This window comes from Pseudorca crassidens, chromosome 2, assembly GCF_039906515.1.
Source record: "Pseudorca crassidens isolate mPseCra1 chromosome 2, mPseCra1.hap1, whole genome shotgun sequence".
NCBI lineage: Eukaryota > Metazoa > Chordata > Mammalia > Artiodactyla > Delphinidae > Pseudorca > Pseudorca crassidens.
The window spans coordinates 81701581-81719588 of NC_090297.1; the positions used below are offsets into that span (position 1 = coordinate 81701581).

The 18008-nt window shown below is 37.7% G+C and overlaps 1 protein-coding gene and 1 pseudogene across 9 annotated transcripts in view; both read left to right on the forward strand.

Moving 5' to 3' along the window:
* Positions 1 to 18008, forward strand: part of CCDC18 (coiled-coil domain containing 18) — a 135100-nt gene that overhangs the window by 81699 nt on the left and 35393 nt on the right. For 7 of the 9 annotated variants that reach the window (XR_010940947.1, XM_067726920.1, XM_067726922.1 and 4 more), the window contains exons 25-28: positions 880 to 1023; positions 10436 to 10639; positions 13756 to 13893; positions 17661 to 17861. Coding sequence is in view for 8 of the 9 variants with exons in the window: in XM_067726920.1 (XP_067583021.1) it covers positions 880 to 1023; positions 10436 to 10639; positions 13756 to 13893; positions 17661 to 17861 (687 nt within the window). In the remaining variant the exon portion in view is untranslated. Of the gene's footprint in view, positions 1 to 879; positions 1024 to 10435; positions 10640 to 13755; positions 13894 to 15112; positions 15225 to 17660; positions 17862 to 18008 lie in introns of those variants that run through there. The other 2 variants (XM_067726927.1, XM_067726925.1) reach the window with 2 other exon arrangements.
* Positions 15268 to 16360, forward strand: LOC137218987 (archaemetzincin-2 pseudogene; annotated as a pseudogene).

Here is an 18008-nt window from a genome sequence, read left to right on the forward strand (position 1 = left end):
TTTATTGAGGTATAATTGACAAAAAATGGCATATATTTAAGATGTACAACATGATGTTTTAATATACACATACATTATGACATAATTACAGTAATCAAACTAATTAACATATCTACAACCTCATATAGTTACTTTTTTTTATGAGAACACTTATCAAGTATACAACATAGTATTACTAATTACAGTCATTCACTGTGCCATACATTGTATCTCCAGAATTTATTCATCCTGCCTAACTGAAACTTTGTACCCTTCCACCACATTTTTCCTTTTCTCTGACTCCCCGGCTTCTGGTGCTTACCCTTTTAATGTTATTTTAAATGTATTTTTTTTGTATGTCAACGTGTTCACATATTTATTATAATGTGTGCATATCTGAATATGTATAAAATATCTCTGGAAGGATTTGCAAGTAATTCTATTAACTGTGGTTGCCTCTAAGGAAGGAACATAGTAAAGAAGGGGAGTTTGTTTTCACTAATTGTTTTTTTTATCTCATGCAGATAATTACCTGTAAAATTATTTTTAAGGCCACGTAATGTGTGTTGTTTTAACGTACCTTTATTTTCCTTTCTTATACAAATGTGGTTGAGACTGTCATCTCTTTTAGTATATTTTAGGTATACATATAAGCATTTTATTAGGCACAAGAATTCTGATACTTATGTCAAAGTTATGGTTGTTTTAAGAAAAACATATTTTTGAATCTTTGTTCTAATAAACTCACTCTCTTCTAAAAGAAAAAAGAAAAAGAAAAACATTTTTAAATTTTTGCTATTTTAGATATACATGTTTAAAACCTGACTTACTTGGATTGCATTTATGACTGAAGAATTATTTTTCTTTAGTTACATTAACATTGCTCTGTTTAAAATTCAGATAGAAGGTTTGAATGAAAAATTGCAAAATGCCAAAGAACAACTTCGAGAAAAAGAGTTTATAACACTACAAAATGAACAGGAGATAAGTCAACTGAAAAAAGAAACTGAACGGACACAAGAAAAGATGAAAGAAATGGAAATTGTAAGCAAATTATTTTCCTCCTAAGGAACAAGATTGATATAAATCGTTATGTTTTGTTTTTGTTTTTTTTTGTTTTTTTAGTGTTAAATATGCTTTATATTTATCTTTTATAAATTTATTTATTTATTTTTTGGCTGTGTTGGGTCTTCGTTGTGGTGCGCGGGCTTCTCATTGCGGTGGCTTCTCTTTGTTGCAGAGCACAGGCTCTAGGCACACGGGCTGCAGTAGTTGTGACAAGTGGACTCAGTAGTCGTGGCTCATGAGCTGTAGAGCGCAGGCTTAGTAGTTGTGGTTTGCAGGCTCTAGAGCACAGGCTCAGTAGTTGTGGTGCATAGGCTTAGTTGCTCCATGGCATGTGGGATCTTCCCGGACCAGGGATCGAACCTGTGTCCCCTGCATTAGCAGGCGGATTCTTAACCACTGCGCCACTAGGGAAGTCCTTATGCTTCTTTTTTTTTTTTTCTGCCTCTTTATTAGAGTATAATTGCTTTACAATGGTGTGTTAGTTTCTGCTTTATAACAAAGTGAATCAGTTATACATATACATATGCTCCCATATCTCTTCCCTCTTGCATCTCCCTCCCTATCCCACCCCTCCAGGCGGTCACAAAGCACCGAGCTGATCTCCCTGTGCTATGCGGATGCTTCCCACTAGCTATCTACCTTACGTTTGGTAGTGTATATATGTCCATGCCTCTCTCTCACTTTGTCACAGCTTACCCTTCCCCCTCCCCGTATCCTCAAGTCCATTCTCTAGTAGGTCTGTGTCTTTATTCCTGTCTTACCCCTAGGTTCTTCATGACATTTTTTCCCTTAAATTCCATATATATATGTTAGCAAAATTTGTCTTTCTCTTTATAACTTACTTCACTCTGTATGACAGACTCTAGGTCTATCCATCTCATTACAAATAGTTCCATTTCATTTCTTTTTATGGGTAATATTCCATTGTATATATGTGCCACATCTTCTTTATCCATTCATCTGATGATGGACACTTAGATTGTTTCCATCTCCTGGCTATTGTAAATAGAGCTGCAATGAACATTTTGGTACATGACTCTTTTTGAATGATGGTTTTCTCAGGGTATATGCCCAGTAGTGGGATTGCTGGGTCATATAGTAGTTCTATTTGCAGTTTTTTAAGGAACCTCCATACTGTTCTCCATAGTGGCTGTACCAATTCACATTCCCACCAGCAGTGCAAGAGTGTTCCCTTTTCTCCACACCCTCTCCAGCATTTATTGTTTGTAGATTTTTTGATGATGGCCATTCTGACTGGTGTGAGATGATATCTCATTGTAGTTTTGATTTGCATTTCTCTAATGATTAATGATGTTGAGCATTCTTTCATGTGTTTGTTGGCAGTCTGTATATCTTCTTTGGAGAAATGTCTATTTAGGTCTTCTGCCCATTTTTGGATTGGGTTGTTTGTTTTTTTGTTATTGAGCTGCTTATAAATTTTGGAGATTAATCCTTTGTCAGTTGCTTCATTTGCAAATATTTTCTCCATTCTGAGCGTTGTCTTTTTGTCTTGTTTATGGTTTCCTTTGCTGTGCAAAAGCTTTGAAGTTTCATTGGTCCCATTTGTTCATTTTTGTTTTTATTTCCATTTCTCTAGGAGGTGGGTCAAAAAGGATCTTGCTGTGATTTATGTCATAGAGTGTTCTGCCTATGTTTTCCTCTAAGGGTTTGATAGTTTCTGGCCTTACATTTAGGTCTTTAATCCATTTTGAGCTTATTTTTGTGTATGGTGTTAGGGAGTTATCTAATCTCATACTTTTACATGTACCTGTCCAGTTTTCCCAGCACCACTTATTGAAGAGGCTGTCCTTTCTCCACTGTACATTCTTGCCTCCTTTATCAAAGATAAGGTGACCATATGTGCATGGGTTTATCTCTGGGCTTTCTGTCCTGTTCCATTGATCTATCTTTCTGTTTTTGTGCCAGTACCATACTGTCTTCATTACTGTAGCTTTGTAGTATAGTCTGAAGTTAGGGAGCCTAATTCTTGCAGCTCCGTTTTTTGTTCTCAAGATTGCTTTGGCTATTCAGGGTCTTTTGTGTTTCCATACAAATTGTGAAATTTTTTGTTCTAGTTCTGTGAAAAATGCCAGTGGTAGTTTGATAGGGATTGCATTGAATCTGTAGATTGCTTTGGGTAGTAGAGTCATTTTCACAACGTTGATTCTTCCAATCCAAGAACATGGTATATCTCTTCATCTATTTGTATCATCTTTAATTTCTTTCATCAGCGTCTTATAATTCTCTGAATACAGGTCTTTTGTCTCCTTAGGTAGGTTTATTCCTAGATATTTTATTCTTTTTGTTGCAATGGTAAATGGGAGTGTTTTCTTGATTTCACTTTCAGATTTTTCATCATTAGTGTATAGAAATGCCAGAGATTTCTGTGCATTTTGTATCCTGCTACTTTACCAAATTCATTGATTAGCTCTAGTAGTTTTCTGGTAGCATCTTTAGGATTCTCTATGTATAGTATCATGTCATCTGCAAACAGTGACAGCTTTACCTCTTCTTTTCCGATTTGGATTCCTTTTATTTTCTTTTCTTCTCTGATTGCTGTGGCTAAAACTTCCAAAACTATGTTGAATAAGAATGGTGAGAGTGGGCAACCTTGTCTTGTTCCTGATCTTAGTGGAAATGCTTTCAGTTTTTCACCATTGAGGACAATGTTGGCTGTGGGTTTGTCATATATGGCCTTTATTATGTTGAGGAAAGTTCCCTCTGTGCCTACTTTCTGCAGGGTTTTTATCATAAATGGGTGTTGAATTTTGTCGAAAGCTTCCTCTGCATCTATTGAGATGATCATATGGTTTTTCTCGTTCACTTTGTTAATATGGTGGATCACATTGATAGATTTGCATATATTGAAGAATCCTTGCATTCCTGGAATAAACCCACTCGATCATGGTGTATGATCCTTTTAATGTGCTATTGGATTCTGTTTGCTAGTATTTTGCTGAGGATTTTTGATCTATGTTCATCAGTGATATTGGCCTGTAGTTTTCTTTCTTTGTGACATCCTTGTCTGGTTTTGGTATCAAGGTGATGGTGGCCTCATAGAATGAGTTTGGGAGTGTTCCTCCCTCTGCTATATTTTGGAAGAGTTTGAGAAGGATAGGTGTTAGCTCTTCTCTAAATGTTTGATAGAATTTGCCTGTGAAGCCATCTGGTCCTGGGCTTTTGTTTGTTGGAAGATTTTTAATCACATTTTCAATTTCAGTGCTTGTGATTGGTCTGCTCATATTTTCTGTTTCTTCCTGATTCAGTCTTGGCAGGTTGTGCCTTTCTAAGAATTTGTCTATTTCTTCCAGGTTGTCCATTTTATTGGCATAGAGTTGCTTGTAGTAATCTCTCATGATCTTTTGTATTTCTGCAGTGTCAGTTGTTAATTCTCCTTTTTCATTTCTAATTCTATTGATTTGAGTCTTCTCCCTTTTTTTCTTGATGAGTCTGGCTAATGGTTTATCAATTTTGTTTATCTTCTCAAAGAACCAGCTTTTAGTTTTATTGATCTTTGCTATCGTTTCCTTCATTTCTTTTTCATTTATTTCTGATCTCATTTTTATGATTTCTTTCCTTCTGCTAACTTCAGGGTTTTTTTGTTCTTCTTTCTCTAATTGCTTTAGGTGCAAGGTTAGGTTGTTTATTTGAGATGTTTCCTGTTTCTTAAGGTAGGATTTTATTGCTATAAACTTCCCTCTTAGAACTGCTTTTGCTGCATCCCATAGGTTGTGGGTCGTCGTGTTTCCATTGTCATTGGTTTCTAGGTATTTTTTTATTTCCTCTTTGATTTCTTCACTGATCACTTCGTTATTAAGTAGTGTATTGTTTAGCCTCCATCTGTTTGTATTTTTTACAGATCTTTTCCTGTAATTGATATCTAGTCTCATAGCGTTGTGGTCGGAAAAGATACTTGATACAATTTCAAATTTATTAACTTTACCAAGGCTTGATTTGTGACCCAAGATATGATCTATCCTGGAGAATGTTCCATGAGCACCTCAGAAAAATGTGTATTCTGTTGTTTTTGGATGGAATGTCCTATAAATATCAATTAAGTCCATCTTGTTTAATGTATCATTTAAAGCTTGTGTTTCCTTATTTATTTTCATTTTGGATGATCTGTCCATTGGTGAAAGTGGGGTATTAAAGTCCCTTACTATGAATGTGTTACGGTCGATTTCCCCTTTTATGGCTGTTAGTATTTGCCTTATGTATTGAGGTGCTCCTATGTTGCGTGCATAAATATTTACAATTGTTATATCTTCTTCTTGGATTGATCCCTTGATCATTATGTGGTGTCCTTCTTTGTCTCTTCTAATAGTCTTTATTTTAAAGTCTATTTTGTCTGATATGAGAATTGCTACTCCAGGTTTCTTTTGGTTTCCATTTGCATGGAATATCTTTTTCCATCACCTTACTTTGAGTCTGTATGTGTCTCTAGGTCTGAAGTGGGTCTCTTGTAGACAGCATGTATATGGGTCTTGTTTTTGTATCCATTCAGCCAATCTGTGTCTTTTGGTGGGAGCATTTAGTCCATTTACATTTAAGGTAATTATCAATATGTATGTTCCTACTCCCATTTTCTCAATTGTTTTGGGTTCGTTATTGTAGGTCTTTTCCTTCTCTTGTGTTTCTTGCCTAGAGAAGTTCCTTTAGCATTTGTTGTAAAGCTGGTTTGGTGGTGCTGAACTCTCTCAGCTTTTGCTTGTCTGTAAAGGTTTTAATTTCTCCATCAAATCTGAATGAAATCCTTGCTGGGTAGAGTAATCTTGGTTGCAGATTTTTCTCTTTCATCACTTTAAATGTGTCCTGCCAGTCCCTTCTGGCTTGCAGAGTTTCTGCTGAAAGATCAGCTGTTAACCTTATGGGGATTCCTTTATGTGTTATCTGTTGTTTTTCCCTTGTTGCTTTTAATATGTTTTCTTTGTATTTAATTTTTGACAGTTTGATTAATATGTGTCTTGGCATATTTCTCCTTGGATTTATCCTGTATGGGACTCTCTGTGCTTCCTGGACTTGATTAACTATTTCCTTTCCCATATTAGGGAACTTTTCATCTATAATATCTTCAAATATTTTGTCAGTCCCTTTCTTTTTCTCTTCTTCTTCTGGGACCCCTATAATTCGAATGTTGGTGTGTTTAATGTTGTCCCAGAGGTCTCTGAGACTGTCCTCATATCTTTTCGTTCTTTTTTCTTTATTCTGCTCTGCATTAGTTATTTCCACTATTTGGTCTTCCAGGTCACTTATCTGTTCTTCTGCCTCAGTTATTCTGCTATTGATCCCATCTAGAGTATTTTTCATTTCATTTATTGTGTTGTTCATCATTGTTTGTTTCATCTTTAGTTCTTCAAGGTCCTTGTTAAATGTTTCTTGCATTTTGTCTCTTCTATTTCCAAGATTTTGGATCATCTTTACTATCATTATTCTGAGTTCTTTTTCAGGTAGACTGCCTATTTCCTCTTCATTTGTTAGGTCTGGTGGGTTTTTATCTTGCTCCTTCATCTGCTGTGTGTTTTTCTATCTTCTCATTTTGCTTATCTTACTGAGTTTGGAGTCTCCTTTTTGCAGGCTGCTGGTTCGTAGTTCCCTTTGTTTTTGGTGTCTGTCCCCAATGGCTAAGGTTGGTTCAATGGGTTGTGTAGGCTTCCTGGTGGAGGGGACTAGTGCCTGTGTTCTGGTGGATGAGGCTGGATCTTGTCTTTCTGGTGGGCAGGTCCACGTCTGGTGGGGTGTTTTGGGGTGTCTGTAGACTTATGATTTTAGGCAGCCTCTCTGCTAATGGGTGGGGTTGTGTTCTTGTCTTGCTAGTTGTTTGGTATAGGGTGTCCAGCACTGTAACTTGCTGGTTGTTGAGTGAAGCTGGGTGCTGGTGTTGAGATGGAGATCATTGGGAGATTTTCGCCATTTGATATTATGTGGAGCTGGGAGGTCTCTTGTGGACCAGTGTCCTAAAGTTGGCTCTCCCACCTCAGAGGCACAGCACTAACTCCTGGCTGCAGCACCAAGAGCCTTTCATCCACACGGCTCAGAATAAAAGGGAGAAAAAGTAGAAAGAAAGAATTAGTAGAAGTAGAAAGAAAGAAGGAAAGAAAGAAAGAAAGGAGGGAGGGAGGAAGGAAGGAAGGAGGGAAGGAAGAAGAAAAAGAAAGAAGATAAAGTAAAATAAAATAAAGTAAGATAAAATATAATAAAGTTATTAAAATAAAAAATAATTATTAAAAAAAAACGGATGGATAGAACCCTAGGACAAATGGTGGAAGCAAAGCTCTACAGACAGAATCTCACACAGAAGTATACACATACACACTCACAAAAAGAGGAAAAGGGGAAAAAATCATAAATCTTGCTCTCAAAGTCCATCTCCTCAATTTGGGATGATTCATTGTCTAAAGGAGGGAGGGAAGGAAAGAAAGAAAGAAGATAACAAAATTAAATACAGTTATTAAAATAAAAAATAATTATTAAGAAAAAAATTAAAAAGAAAAAAAAACAGACGGATAGAACCCTAGGACAAATGGTGGAAGCAAAGCTATACAGACAAAATGTCACACAGAAGCATACACATACACATTCACAAAAAGAGGAAAGGGGGAAAAATCATAAATCTTGCTCTCAAAGTCCACCTCCTCAAAATGGGATGATTTGTTTTCTATTCATGTATTCACAGATGCAGGGTACATCAAGTTGATTGTGGAGCTTTAATCCGCTGCTTCTGAGGCTGCTGGGAGAGATTTCCCTTTCTCTTCTTTGTTCTCACAGCTCCCAGAGCCTCAGTTTTGGATTTGCCCCCCCCCCCCCCCCCGCATGTAGGTCACAAGAGTGCATCTGTTCTTCGCTCAGACAGGACAGGGTTAAAGGAGCCGCTGAGTCGGGGGCTCTGTCTCACTCAGGCCAGAGGGAGGAAGGGGCACGGAGTGTGGGGCGGGCCTGGGGTGGCAGAGGCCGGCGTGGTGTTGCACCAGCCTGAGGCGTGCCGTGCGTTCTCCCGGGGAAGTTGTTTCTGGATCCCGGGACCCTGGCAGTGGCAGGCTGCACAGGCTCTTCGGAAGGGGGGTGTGGATAGTGACCTGTGCTCGCAGACAGCCTTCTTGGTGGCGGCAGCAGCAGCCTTAGCGTCTCATGCAGGTCTCTGGGGTCCGCGCTTTTAGCTGCGGCTCGAGCCCGTCTCTGGAGCTCCTTTTAGCAGCGCTCTTAATCCCCTCTCATCGCACACCAGGAAACAAAGACGGAAGAAAAAGTCTCTTGCATCTTCGGTAGGTCCAGACTTTTCCCCGGACTCCCTCCCGGCTAGCCGTGGTGCACTAACCCCTTCAGGCTATGTTCAAGCCGCCAACCCCAATCCTCTCCCTGCGCTCCGACCGAAACCCGAGCCGCAGCTCGCAGCCCCGCCCGCCCCGGCGGGTGAGCAGACAAGCCTCTCGGGCTGGTGAGTGCCGGTCGGCACCGATCCTCTGTGCGGGAATCTCGCCGCTTTGCCCTCCGCACCCCTGTTGCTGCGCTCTCCTCCGCGGCTCCGAAGCTTTCCCCCTCCGCCACCGTCAGTCTCCACCTGCGTAGGGGCTTCCTAGTGTGTGGAAACCTTTCCTCCTTCACAGCTCCCTCCCCCTGGTGCAGGTCCCGTCCCTATTCTTTTGTCTCTGTTTTTTCTTTTGCCCTACCCAGGTACGTGGGGAGTTTCTTGCCTTTTGGGAGGGCCGAGGTCTTCTGCCAGCGTTCAGTAGGTGTTCTGTAGGAGTTGTTCCACGTGTAGATGTATTTCTGGTGTATCTGTGGGGAGGAAGGTGATCTCCGTGTCTTACTCTTCCGCCATCTTCCCCTCGTCTAAAATCTTTATATTTTAAACTGATTGGTTTTAGTATGTGATTGGTATTTAGTATGCACAGAAACTGTGCCATAAGTATTTTTAGGCTAATTATTTGTGCCAGATACCTACTATTTTCCTTATCTTATTAATTACTTTATTCTGATGTTCTGATTATAGGTGAGGTTATCATCTTATTTGTCTTTATATTCCTTATAGGCATTTGCATATCTCTCACATAGTAAATCCATGATATATGCTCACTTGATCAATAAATATATGTATGTTTTAATTGAGAACCTACTATGTGATAGAACTGAAGATCAGATATTAATAGGATGCACTCCTTTGTCCTTGAGGGACTCTATCCAGAGAATGAATTAACAGATAGTTGTATTTTATTGAGGCCAAGTACATTGAGTTGCCAGATAAAGTTTGATGACTTCATATCATCAGTTTGCATGTGTGTTGACTACTGAACTCATTCCACCCACTTGCCTTTTTTTAAAAGTGAATTTGTTTCTAAGAGCTCTCATGGATGTAACTTTTTTTTGTTTTTAAATACTATACTCAACTTTAAAACTTAATATCAATATATAGCTCTTTATTGTGTTTGATTAATTGATTATCTGTCTCTTCCAGTTGAATATAAACTCCACAAGGGTAGCCACTTTGTCTCCTCTGTTCACTCCTTTATCCTCAACACCTAGAATAGTACATATCACATAGTAAGCATGAATAAATATTTGTTGGATTATATATCAATACATAAATTAAGCAGGGTCTCTGAGACCAAGTTTGGGCCCCAGTGAGAAAAAAGAAAGGTTACTGGCTCAATCATTTCATGTTCCTTAACAAGGGCTGGCTAAAAATATTTACATGAGATTTATACTGATATACAACACTGTTGGACCTTAGGCCCCCATTCTAGACATTAGGGTCCTAGTGATTTGTACTGGTTTCTTTCCTTCTTATCAGCCCTAAAGTCAAGCGTCATTATCTACCATCTAATCTACCTCACTGAGCCAATTTAGAACTAATTTACTTTTTACTGATTTCTTTTTCTCTAAGAAATAATACTTTACTAGGGATTTAACTGAGGAATGTAAAAGGTTTTCAGAAGGAGTAGTAGTCCCAATAACAAATTTCCCTTTTGCAGTGAATAAGATCATCCTTAACCAAGCTGTGTGGGTTAGTGGTAGGTTTTGATTATTCACGCCAGTATATTCTCCATCTTTGACATGGATAATGAAATATTAACGTCTTTCTTCTCTTTATATTATTATATATTCTGTGATGTTGCATCATAATGTTAAAGGATTATGCAGCTTGCATATTAAAGTCATGTAAAATATACCAGTGAGTCCCAGATTTATTACAGTACTTTTGTCATTTTTTTATCATTAAAAAAGAAAACATTTTCGAATGTTAGTTTCACAGTGGATGATATTCATTATATGTTAAATTATATAGAGGTTTAGTTGGGAGGGGTTAAGTCATTTATTAAAAGAGAAATCAGAGTAAGAATAGGTTATCTGTATCATTTTATTTTGAAACCTACAAATATCTTGTGCATTTCAGGTTATGAAAGAGCAGGAACAGTACATTGCAACTCAGTACAAGGAGGCCATAGATTTGGAGCAAGAATTGAGGCTATCTCGGGAGCATTTGCAGAACTCTCATACAGAATTGGTGGAGGCTCATCGTCAAAAAGTGCAAGCACAGAGAGAAGTAGAAAGGCTGTCAAGTGAACTGGAGGAAATAAAGCAACTCTCTAAAGAGAAAGTAATCCCTATTCTAATTTTACCTTACTGAAAATACTAAAATTTTTAACCTTTACTTTTTCGACTATAGAATATAGTTCTTACAAAAGTTAATTGTGTTCCACAACAATGTGAATGTATTTAATACCACCAAATTTTACACTTAAAAATGATTAAGGTGGTAAATTTTATGTTATGTGTATTTTACCCAAATTTTTTAAAAAACTGTTATATTTAGCACAGCATTGTAGTGTAACTTGGAAGTCTCTCAGAACTGAGTATTAGTCAAACTAATTAGTTTTCAATAAAATGAGTTATAAAGCACTTTCAGACTTTCAAGTGAATTTGAGCTATCACTCAAACAAAAAAAATAAATCTAATAAATCTTTTTTAAAAGATTTATTCATTATTTATTTATTTAATATAATTTATTTTTGGCTGCATTGTGTCTTAGTTGCAGCACACGGGATCTTCATTGAGGCATGTGGGATCTTTCATTGCAGCACACAGGCTCTTCGTTGTGGCACGTGGGCTTCTCTCTAGTTGTGGCATGCAGGCTCCAGGGTGCGTGGGCTCGGTAGTTGTGGCGCTTGGGCTCCAGGGCGCATGGGTTCTGTAGCTTGCGGCACACGGGCTCTAGTTGAGGCACGCGAGCTCAGTAATTGTGGCACACTGGCTTAGTTGCCCCGCAGCATGTGTGCTCTTAGTTCCCTGACCAGGAATCGAACCCGCGTCCCCTGCATTGTAAGGCGGATTCTTTACCACTGGACCACCAGGCAAGTCTCTAATAAATCTTTTTTAGTAAAAACTTTTTACATTTGTAGCCATTCATATATGAAAACTGACTATCTAAATTTATAACTGTTAGAAACCTGCAGTCCAGAACCCTTGGGGAGGAAAAGAGCTTTTAAATAACAAGAGCACTAATATAGATTGTATTTCCCTAGTATTAGATAGAAAGTTAACAACTTGGCTTAAAAATATTTAGATTGATATATGTGAGTTAATTACTTAGACTTCGAAAAAAATGTATTTATTGGTATTCTAGAAAAGTTCTTGTGATTTTTCTGCTTTCTATTATGGTTACTAATTGAGTATGGGAATTGACTGAAAATGTTTTTACATTTAGCCTTGGTTAACCTAATGACATTTTTATTCACATTTCTGGGTGGTTAGACTAATAATAAATATACAGGGAATTTTTACTAGAATGTCAGGCACATGGGAGTCTACTAGGAAAAGGGAGGCTATCTTTTATCTCATTTCTGTCCTTATCAATAGTATCTAAATGTAGTATAATTGATCTTATCTGATAAACTAAGCTCAGTTAATCAAATAAGTAAGTGAAAGTGGGGAATTATTAAAAATGACATTTTAGGCCTTCCCTGGTGGCGCAGTGGTTAAGAATCTGCCTGCTGATGCAGGTGACATGGGTTCGAGCCCTGGTCCTGGAAGATCCCACATGCTGCAGAGCAACTAAGCGCGTGCATCACAACTACTGAGCCTGCTCTCTAGAGCCTACAAGCCACAACTACTGAAGCCCATGTGCCACAACTACTGAAGCCCACGCACCTAGAGCCAGTGCTCCACAAGAAAAGCCACCACAATGAGAAACACTTGCACCGCAACCAAGAGTAGCCCATGCTTGACGCAGCTAAAGACAGCCCGCACGCAAAAACGAAGACCCAGGGCTTCCCTGGTGGCACAGTGGTTGAGAGTCCGCCTGCCGATGCAGGGGACACGGGTTCGTGCCCCAGTCCGGGAAGATCCCACATGCTGCAGAGCGGCGGGGCCCGTGAGCCATGGCCGCTGAGCCTGTGCATCTGGAGCCTGTGCTTCGCAACGGGAGAGGCCACAACAGTGAGAGGCCCGCGTACCGCATAAAAAAAAAAAGAAAAAATGAAGACCCAATGCAGCCCCAACGCACCAAAGATAAATAAATAAATAAACATTAAAAAAAAAATGACACTTTAGGGCTTCCCTGGTGGCACAGTGGTTAAGAATCCACCTGCCAACGCAGGGGACACAGGTTCAAGCCCTGGTCCAGGAATATCCCACGTGCTGCAGAGCAACTAGGCCCGTGTGCCACAACTCCTGAGCCCCCGTGCCTCAACTACTGAAGCCCGCGTGACTAGAGCCCGTGCTTCGCAACAAGAGAAGCTACCACAGTGAGAAGCCCGCTCACCACAACGAAGAGTAGCCCCCGCTTGCCGCAACTAGAGAAAGCCCGCGCAGCAACGAAGACCCAATGCAGCCAAAAATAATAAATAAACAAAATAAATACATTTATTTTTAAAAAATGACACTTTAAGTATTATATTTTAACCCAAAAATCTAAGTTTACATTCATGCGTTAATCTTTTAATGTGGGACCAAATCTTGGTTTTTGGTGTATGGTAGGGTCACTTGATTAAAATTCCACCTAGTCTTTCTTGCATAAACCATACTCATATTCCATCATCTATAGTTTCCAATTTTAGTTTCTTAAAATGGAAAAAGAATTGAAAGACATTTGTGAATCAGAGGATAGCATCTCGTATTTTTTATGGGATTTCACACAATATTTTACAACTATCCTGACTGGTTCTAATTGGGTAGCAAATGTTTGTGACTCACTCATTGAATTGTCTCAAAGCATATAACTTAGTTTTCATATAAAAACATTCATTTTACATGCATATTTCATCAATGTTCATAATGTATAATAAAACTACATAATTGTAGTCACAAACACAACTAGCATAAATAGGTCTGGATAAATACACAACTGACTGTAGATAAGCAAACAGCACATCTGGTGAGCAAAAATGCATACCCATACCTAAGAGCAGACTATTATCTGCCAAAGTTCAGTGTTCTGTGGTTATTAGTTTATTTTACAAAATGCATTGGTTAGTGAACTTCTATTATATTATGATAACAAACAATATACTGATACTTTCCCATTAGTACTCTCTTAAAGATCTAGATTAAAATCTAGATTAATACATTTTTTAAAGTGTACATTTAATATGGTAACTGTGTATGAGTACATAGTATTATAAAAGATTAAGATACTTCTATAAATGTGGTGAATTGTTTAGCTATAATAGCCAAATAAACAAGTAATGTAACCTTTACTTAATATGTCATTTTAAGGAAGCTCATGGAAAACATTTAGCTGAAGAGTTGGGGGCTTCTCAAGTACGTGAAGCTCAGTTAGAAGTAAGAATGCAAGCAGAAATCAAGAAATTGTCAGCAGAAGTAGAATCTGTCAAAGAAGCTTATCATCTAGAGGTAAATAAAAATTTAATTTGTTCTATTACCCCCTGCTAAAGTGTGTTGATCTATCTCAACAAAGTATAAGTCTAGCTCTTAAATGTTCATTATAGAGTAATACATGTGGTCTTCCATTTCTGGTATCCTAAACGTATAACTTTTGCTTCATATCCAGTGAACTAATATTCTGTGGGGTTAAGAGGTTGAATTCTTTAGCCAGGCATCCTGGTTCTAAATCTCAGCTCATTACTTGACACTTATGTAACCTTGGGCAACTAACTTAACATCTTTAACTAAAATGGATATAATAATGCTATCTATTTCATAAAACTGTGCTGAGGATTAAATGAATTAGTGTAGTTAAAGTTCTTACACCAGAGCCTGGCACATCATTATCATTGTATCATTGGTTATAAAATAGCGCTTGCCAAAACTAACTGGAGGTATTTAATAACCAATATAAGCTGTTTCATGTGATGTAGATCTATTAATGTGTTGTAATTTTCAACATTTGCTCTGATAGTAAGTTAGAGAGGCAGTACAATACTTTTTATCTATCCATGTGTCCTGAGCCTTTATAGAAATGGGCAGTGTCACCCATTAGAATAGCATTTCTTGTCTTTTTAAAAACTATATTTGAAGATATCCAGAATTTATGTTTAAGATCTGAATAAATTACTTATGAAGTTCTAATAAAGCATTTTTCCGTATGGTAATGGTTGCAAATATATTTATATTAAACTCATTTCTAGGGAGTTTGGTAACATCTTTGTGAGGGATAAGTTGGGTTTGTGGTCACCATGTCTTGTTTAAATGCATTTAGAGTCAAATCTCTTTGAAAACATTGTCTGCCAAACAAAACACATTTGCAAGCTGAATCCAGTCCTCAGGCCAAGAGATTACAACTTTTGGTCTTTAGAGACAAATGTGGATGCTGATGAGTTCAGCATAATTATTTGATATTAGCTGGTCAACTTAGTGACCATCAGTAATAATTGGTCCATCTCAAGTATTTGCCAGGAACTACTCAGTATGCTTTTATTACATGGTCTGAATTTCTACTTTTATTTTAATCATCCAATTTTTTACTTTTAGTTTTATAAGCATCCTGAAATTATTTATAAGCAATAGTACATAAAATGAATTGTAAAAATTGGTTCTAGTATTGCTGTTTAATATCTGGTATTAATATTTTATATGCATCATATAAAAACACCTAATATGGATACTTGCACAGGGGCTGCAGCTGGTGTCTTGGAGGCCTGTCGGGGATGAAGGCACCCAGCACAATGCTTTTCCAGTCAGGCCCCAGACATGCTGGTCCTTTTAAGCCTCGTGGTGAAACAGCTGTTTAACCCATTCAGACAGAAAAATGAAAGCTCTACATAGGAACACGATGTGAATGGAAGAGACCTTTCATTATGCAAACAGTATGGAACTCTAAACAGACACTAAAAACAGCTCTCATCTTAAGAACCCAGCACTTGTGTCACAGTAAAAGTTAGGTGCTGGTGGAACAGCTTTTGATAAATGAAGACTTCCAGCCAGAGGGTGATACCTTTGGACCCATCTTGCATTCGTGATCAGATTGGATACCTCCCATCCTGAGGCTCCCCAAGACTTTTGAAAAGTTTTTCAGTGATCCTTACAGAAAGACACCCTCTCCAGAGAAATGCAGTATTTATATACAGTGCATTGGATCTCTAGGAAACACCAGAGTTATCAGTCAAGAATATATTAAATGACTCAAGGGCTACTGTGAAGCATTTTTCTGTGGCTTGACAGTAAAGCTCCTAGAACCAGTTCCTGTCTCTTCAAGGTGTTCTTTTAGAGTCAGTGATAACATCCAAAACCTACAAATTCATGCAGGGCATACCCTGAAGTTCTAAAAAATTAGAAGCCTAAAGATGCCTTCTGTGTTGTGGGAATAACACTGAGCATTACCCAAGAGATTCCCTGGAATTTTGCCTTTGGACAGGCCTCTTTAACAGATGGTATGGGGATATTCAGCCTTGTCAGGTATGGCGTTTTTTTAATAGTTTATCTTATGAAGGCAAGGTAAAGAAGCTGCAGAGAACACCTTCAAACGACTATTCAATTTTTGATAACTATTACATTCCTGAAATGACTAGTGTTTTGCCACTTTGATCCTATAAGACTTTAACCCATGAGGTTGGACACAGATTTGGACTTTAACACTGCCAGTGGCTTGAACATCTAATGCAAGGTTCCAAAGATTTGGGAAAAGCTGACCAGTGCCCCCTAAACTTTTACCCTATCTGTTTACACAAGTTACAGCATGCTATTGGTTGTAGCACTGTGGAAGGGTACAAAGCGCTGGTGAGGTGGATTGAAGATGAATCTGCTGACACACCTCCCTCCAAAACATAGTCATGAGGATAATGTGAATTTGCCAAAACCTGTAGAAGCCTTTAAGGAATGGAAAGAGTGGATAATAAAATGCCTTGCTATTTTCCAAAAATAAGGACCTTCAAATAAGAGTAATTAAAATAAATACTTACAGGTTAAAAAATATATATATAGGTTTTTTTGTTGTTGTTCTTAACAAAGATTTTTTTAAAGTGTGTATGTTGGTTGAATATAAAAATGAGAGGATATGTCATTAAAGTAATAGGAAAGGAGATCAATAATTTTTAACTGTAATTTTTAAAATACAGGTTTCAGAGTTGTCAGAAAAGTTATTTAATTGCAAAACTCCTGATTTTTTTCAATGAAAATGAGATTTTTTTAAACTTTATTATGGAAAATTTTAAACATATTCAAAAGTAGAATAGTATAACTCTTCCTATATATTGTTCAACTTCAGTAATTATCAACTCACGGCCAATTTGATTTGATCTATAAGTATGTCGACCATCTCTTTTATCTAAAAGGAAATACTTTTGAGAATGAAAAAGGGTGCTATTAGTAACTACACCAGGATACCAGGCATAAAACCTAGACAGCTGTAGGCAAACTGGGAAGTATGGTCACCATATCTTTAACCTCACTCACTTCCCTTTCTTCCCTTCCCCACATTCCCCCACATATCACATATTGTTTTGAAGCAAATCCCAAACATGATTGTTTCATCAGTAAACATTTCTAAAAGATACGGACTATTTTAATAAATTTATTTATTTATTTTTATTTTTGGCTGCGTTGGGTCTTCATTGCGGTGTGCAGGCTTCTCATTGCGGTGGCTTCTCTTGTTGCAGAGCACAGGCTCTAGGCACGCGGGCTTCAGTAGTTGTGGCTCGCAGGCTCTAGAGTGCAGGTTCAGTAGTTGTGGTGCAGGGGCTTAGTTGCTCTGAGACATGTGGGATCTTCCTGGACCAGGGTTCGAACCTGTGTCCCTGCATTGGCAGGTGGATTCTTAACCACTGCGCCATCAGGGAAGTCGGATGAGGGCTATTTTAAAAAAACATAACCACAATGCTATTATTACACCTAAAAATTGACTTTAATTCCTTAATATCATCATACATCCAATCATTGTTCAGATTTCCTCAGTTATCACAAAAATGTCTTTATAGCTGATTTGTTCAAATCAGGATCCAAAAGCAGTCCATGGTATTTCGTTAACTGTTCTTAAGTAAATTTAAAACTATGGGTTCCTTCTCCCCTTTTTCCCTCTAGTATGTTATTTGTTGAGAAATCATGTTTGTAACTACAAACAGAATTTACTTTCATTTAAGTGGAAATGGAAAGTATTAGAATGTTGTTGAAACCAACTTCACCCTGTTTTCTTTCTTCCTTTCCTTTTCAATTTTGGGGCTATGTAGATGATTTCACATCAGGAGAAGCATGCAAAGTGGAAGATTACTGCTGATTCTCAAAAGACTTCTGTTCAGCAACTAAATGAACAGTTAGAGAAAACAAAACTAGAATTAAAAGAAGCTCAGGACACTATAAGCAATTTGCATCAGCAAGTCCAAGACAGGAATAAAGTAATTGAAGCTATAAACGAAGCATTACTTATTAAAGTAAGTAAACATATAAAAGTACATAAAGCAGAACTATAATGAAGTAAATTTATGACTTATTTTCCCATCCTTGTAGTTTGTAGAGGACTAAATAACCAAAAATTGACCTATTTGAATAAAATGCACTTTATTTAGAAGACACTGAAT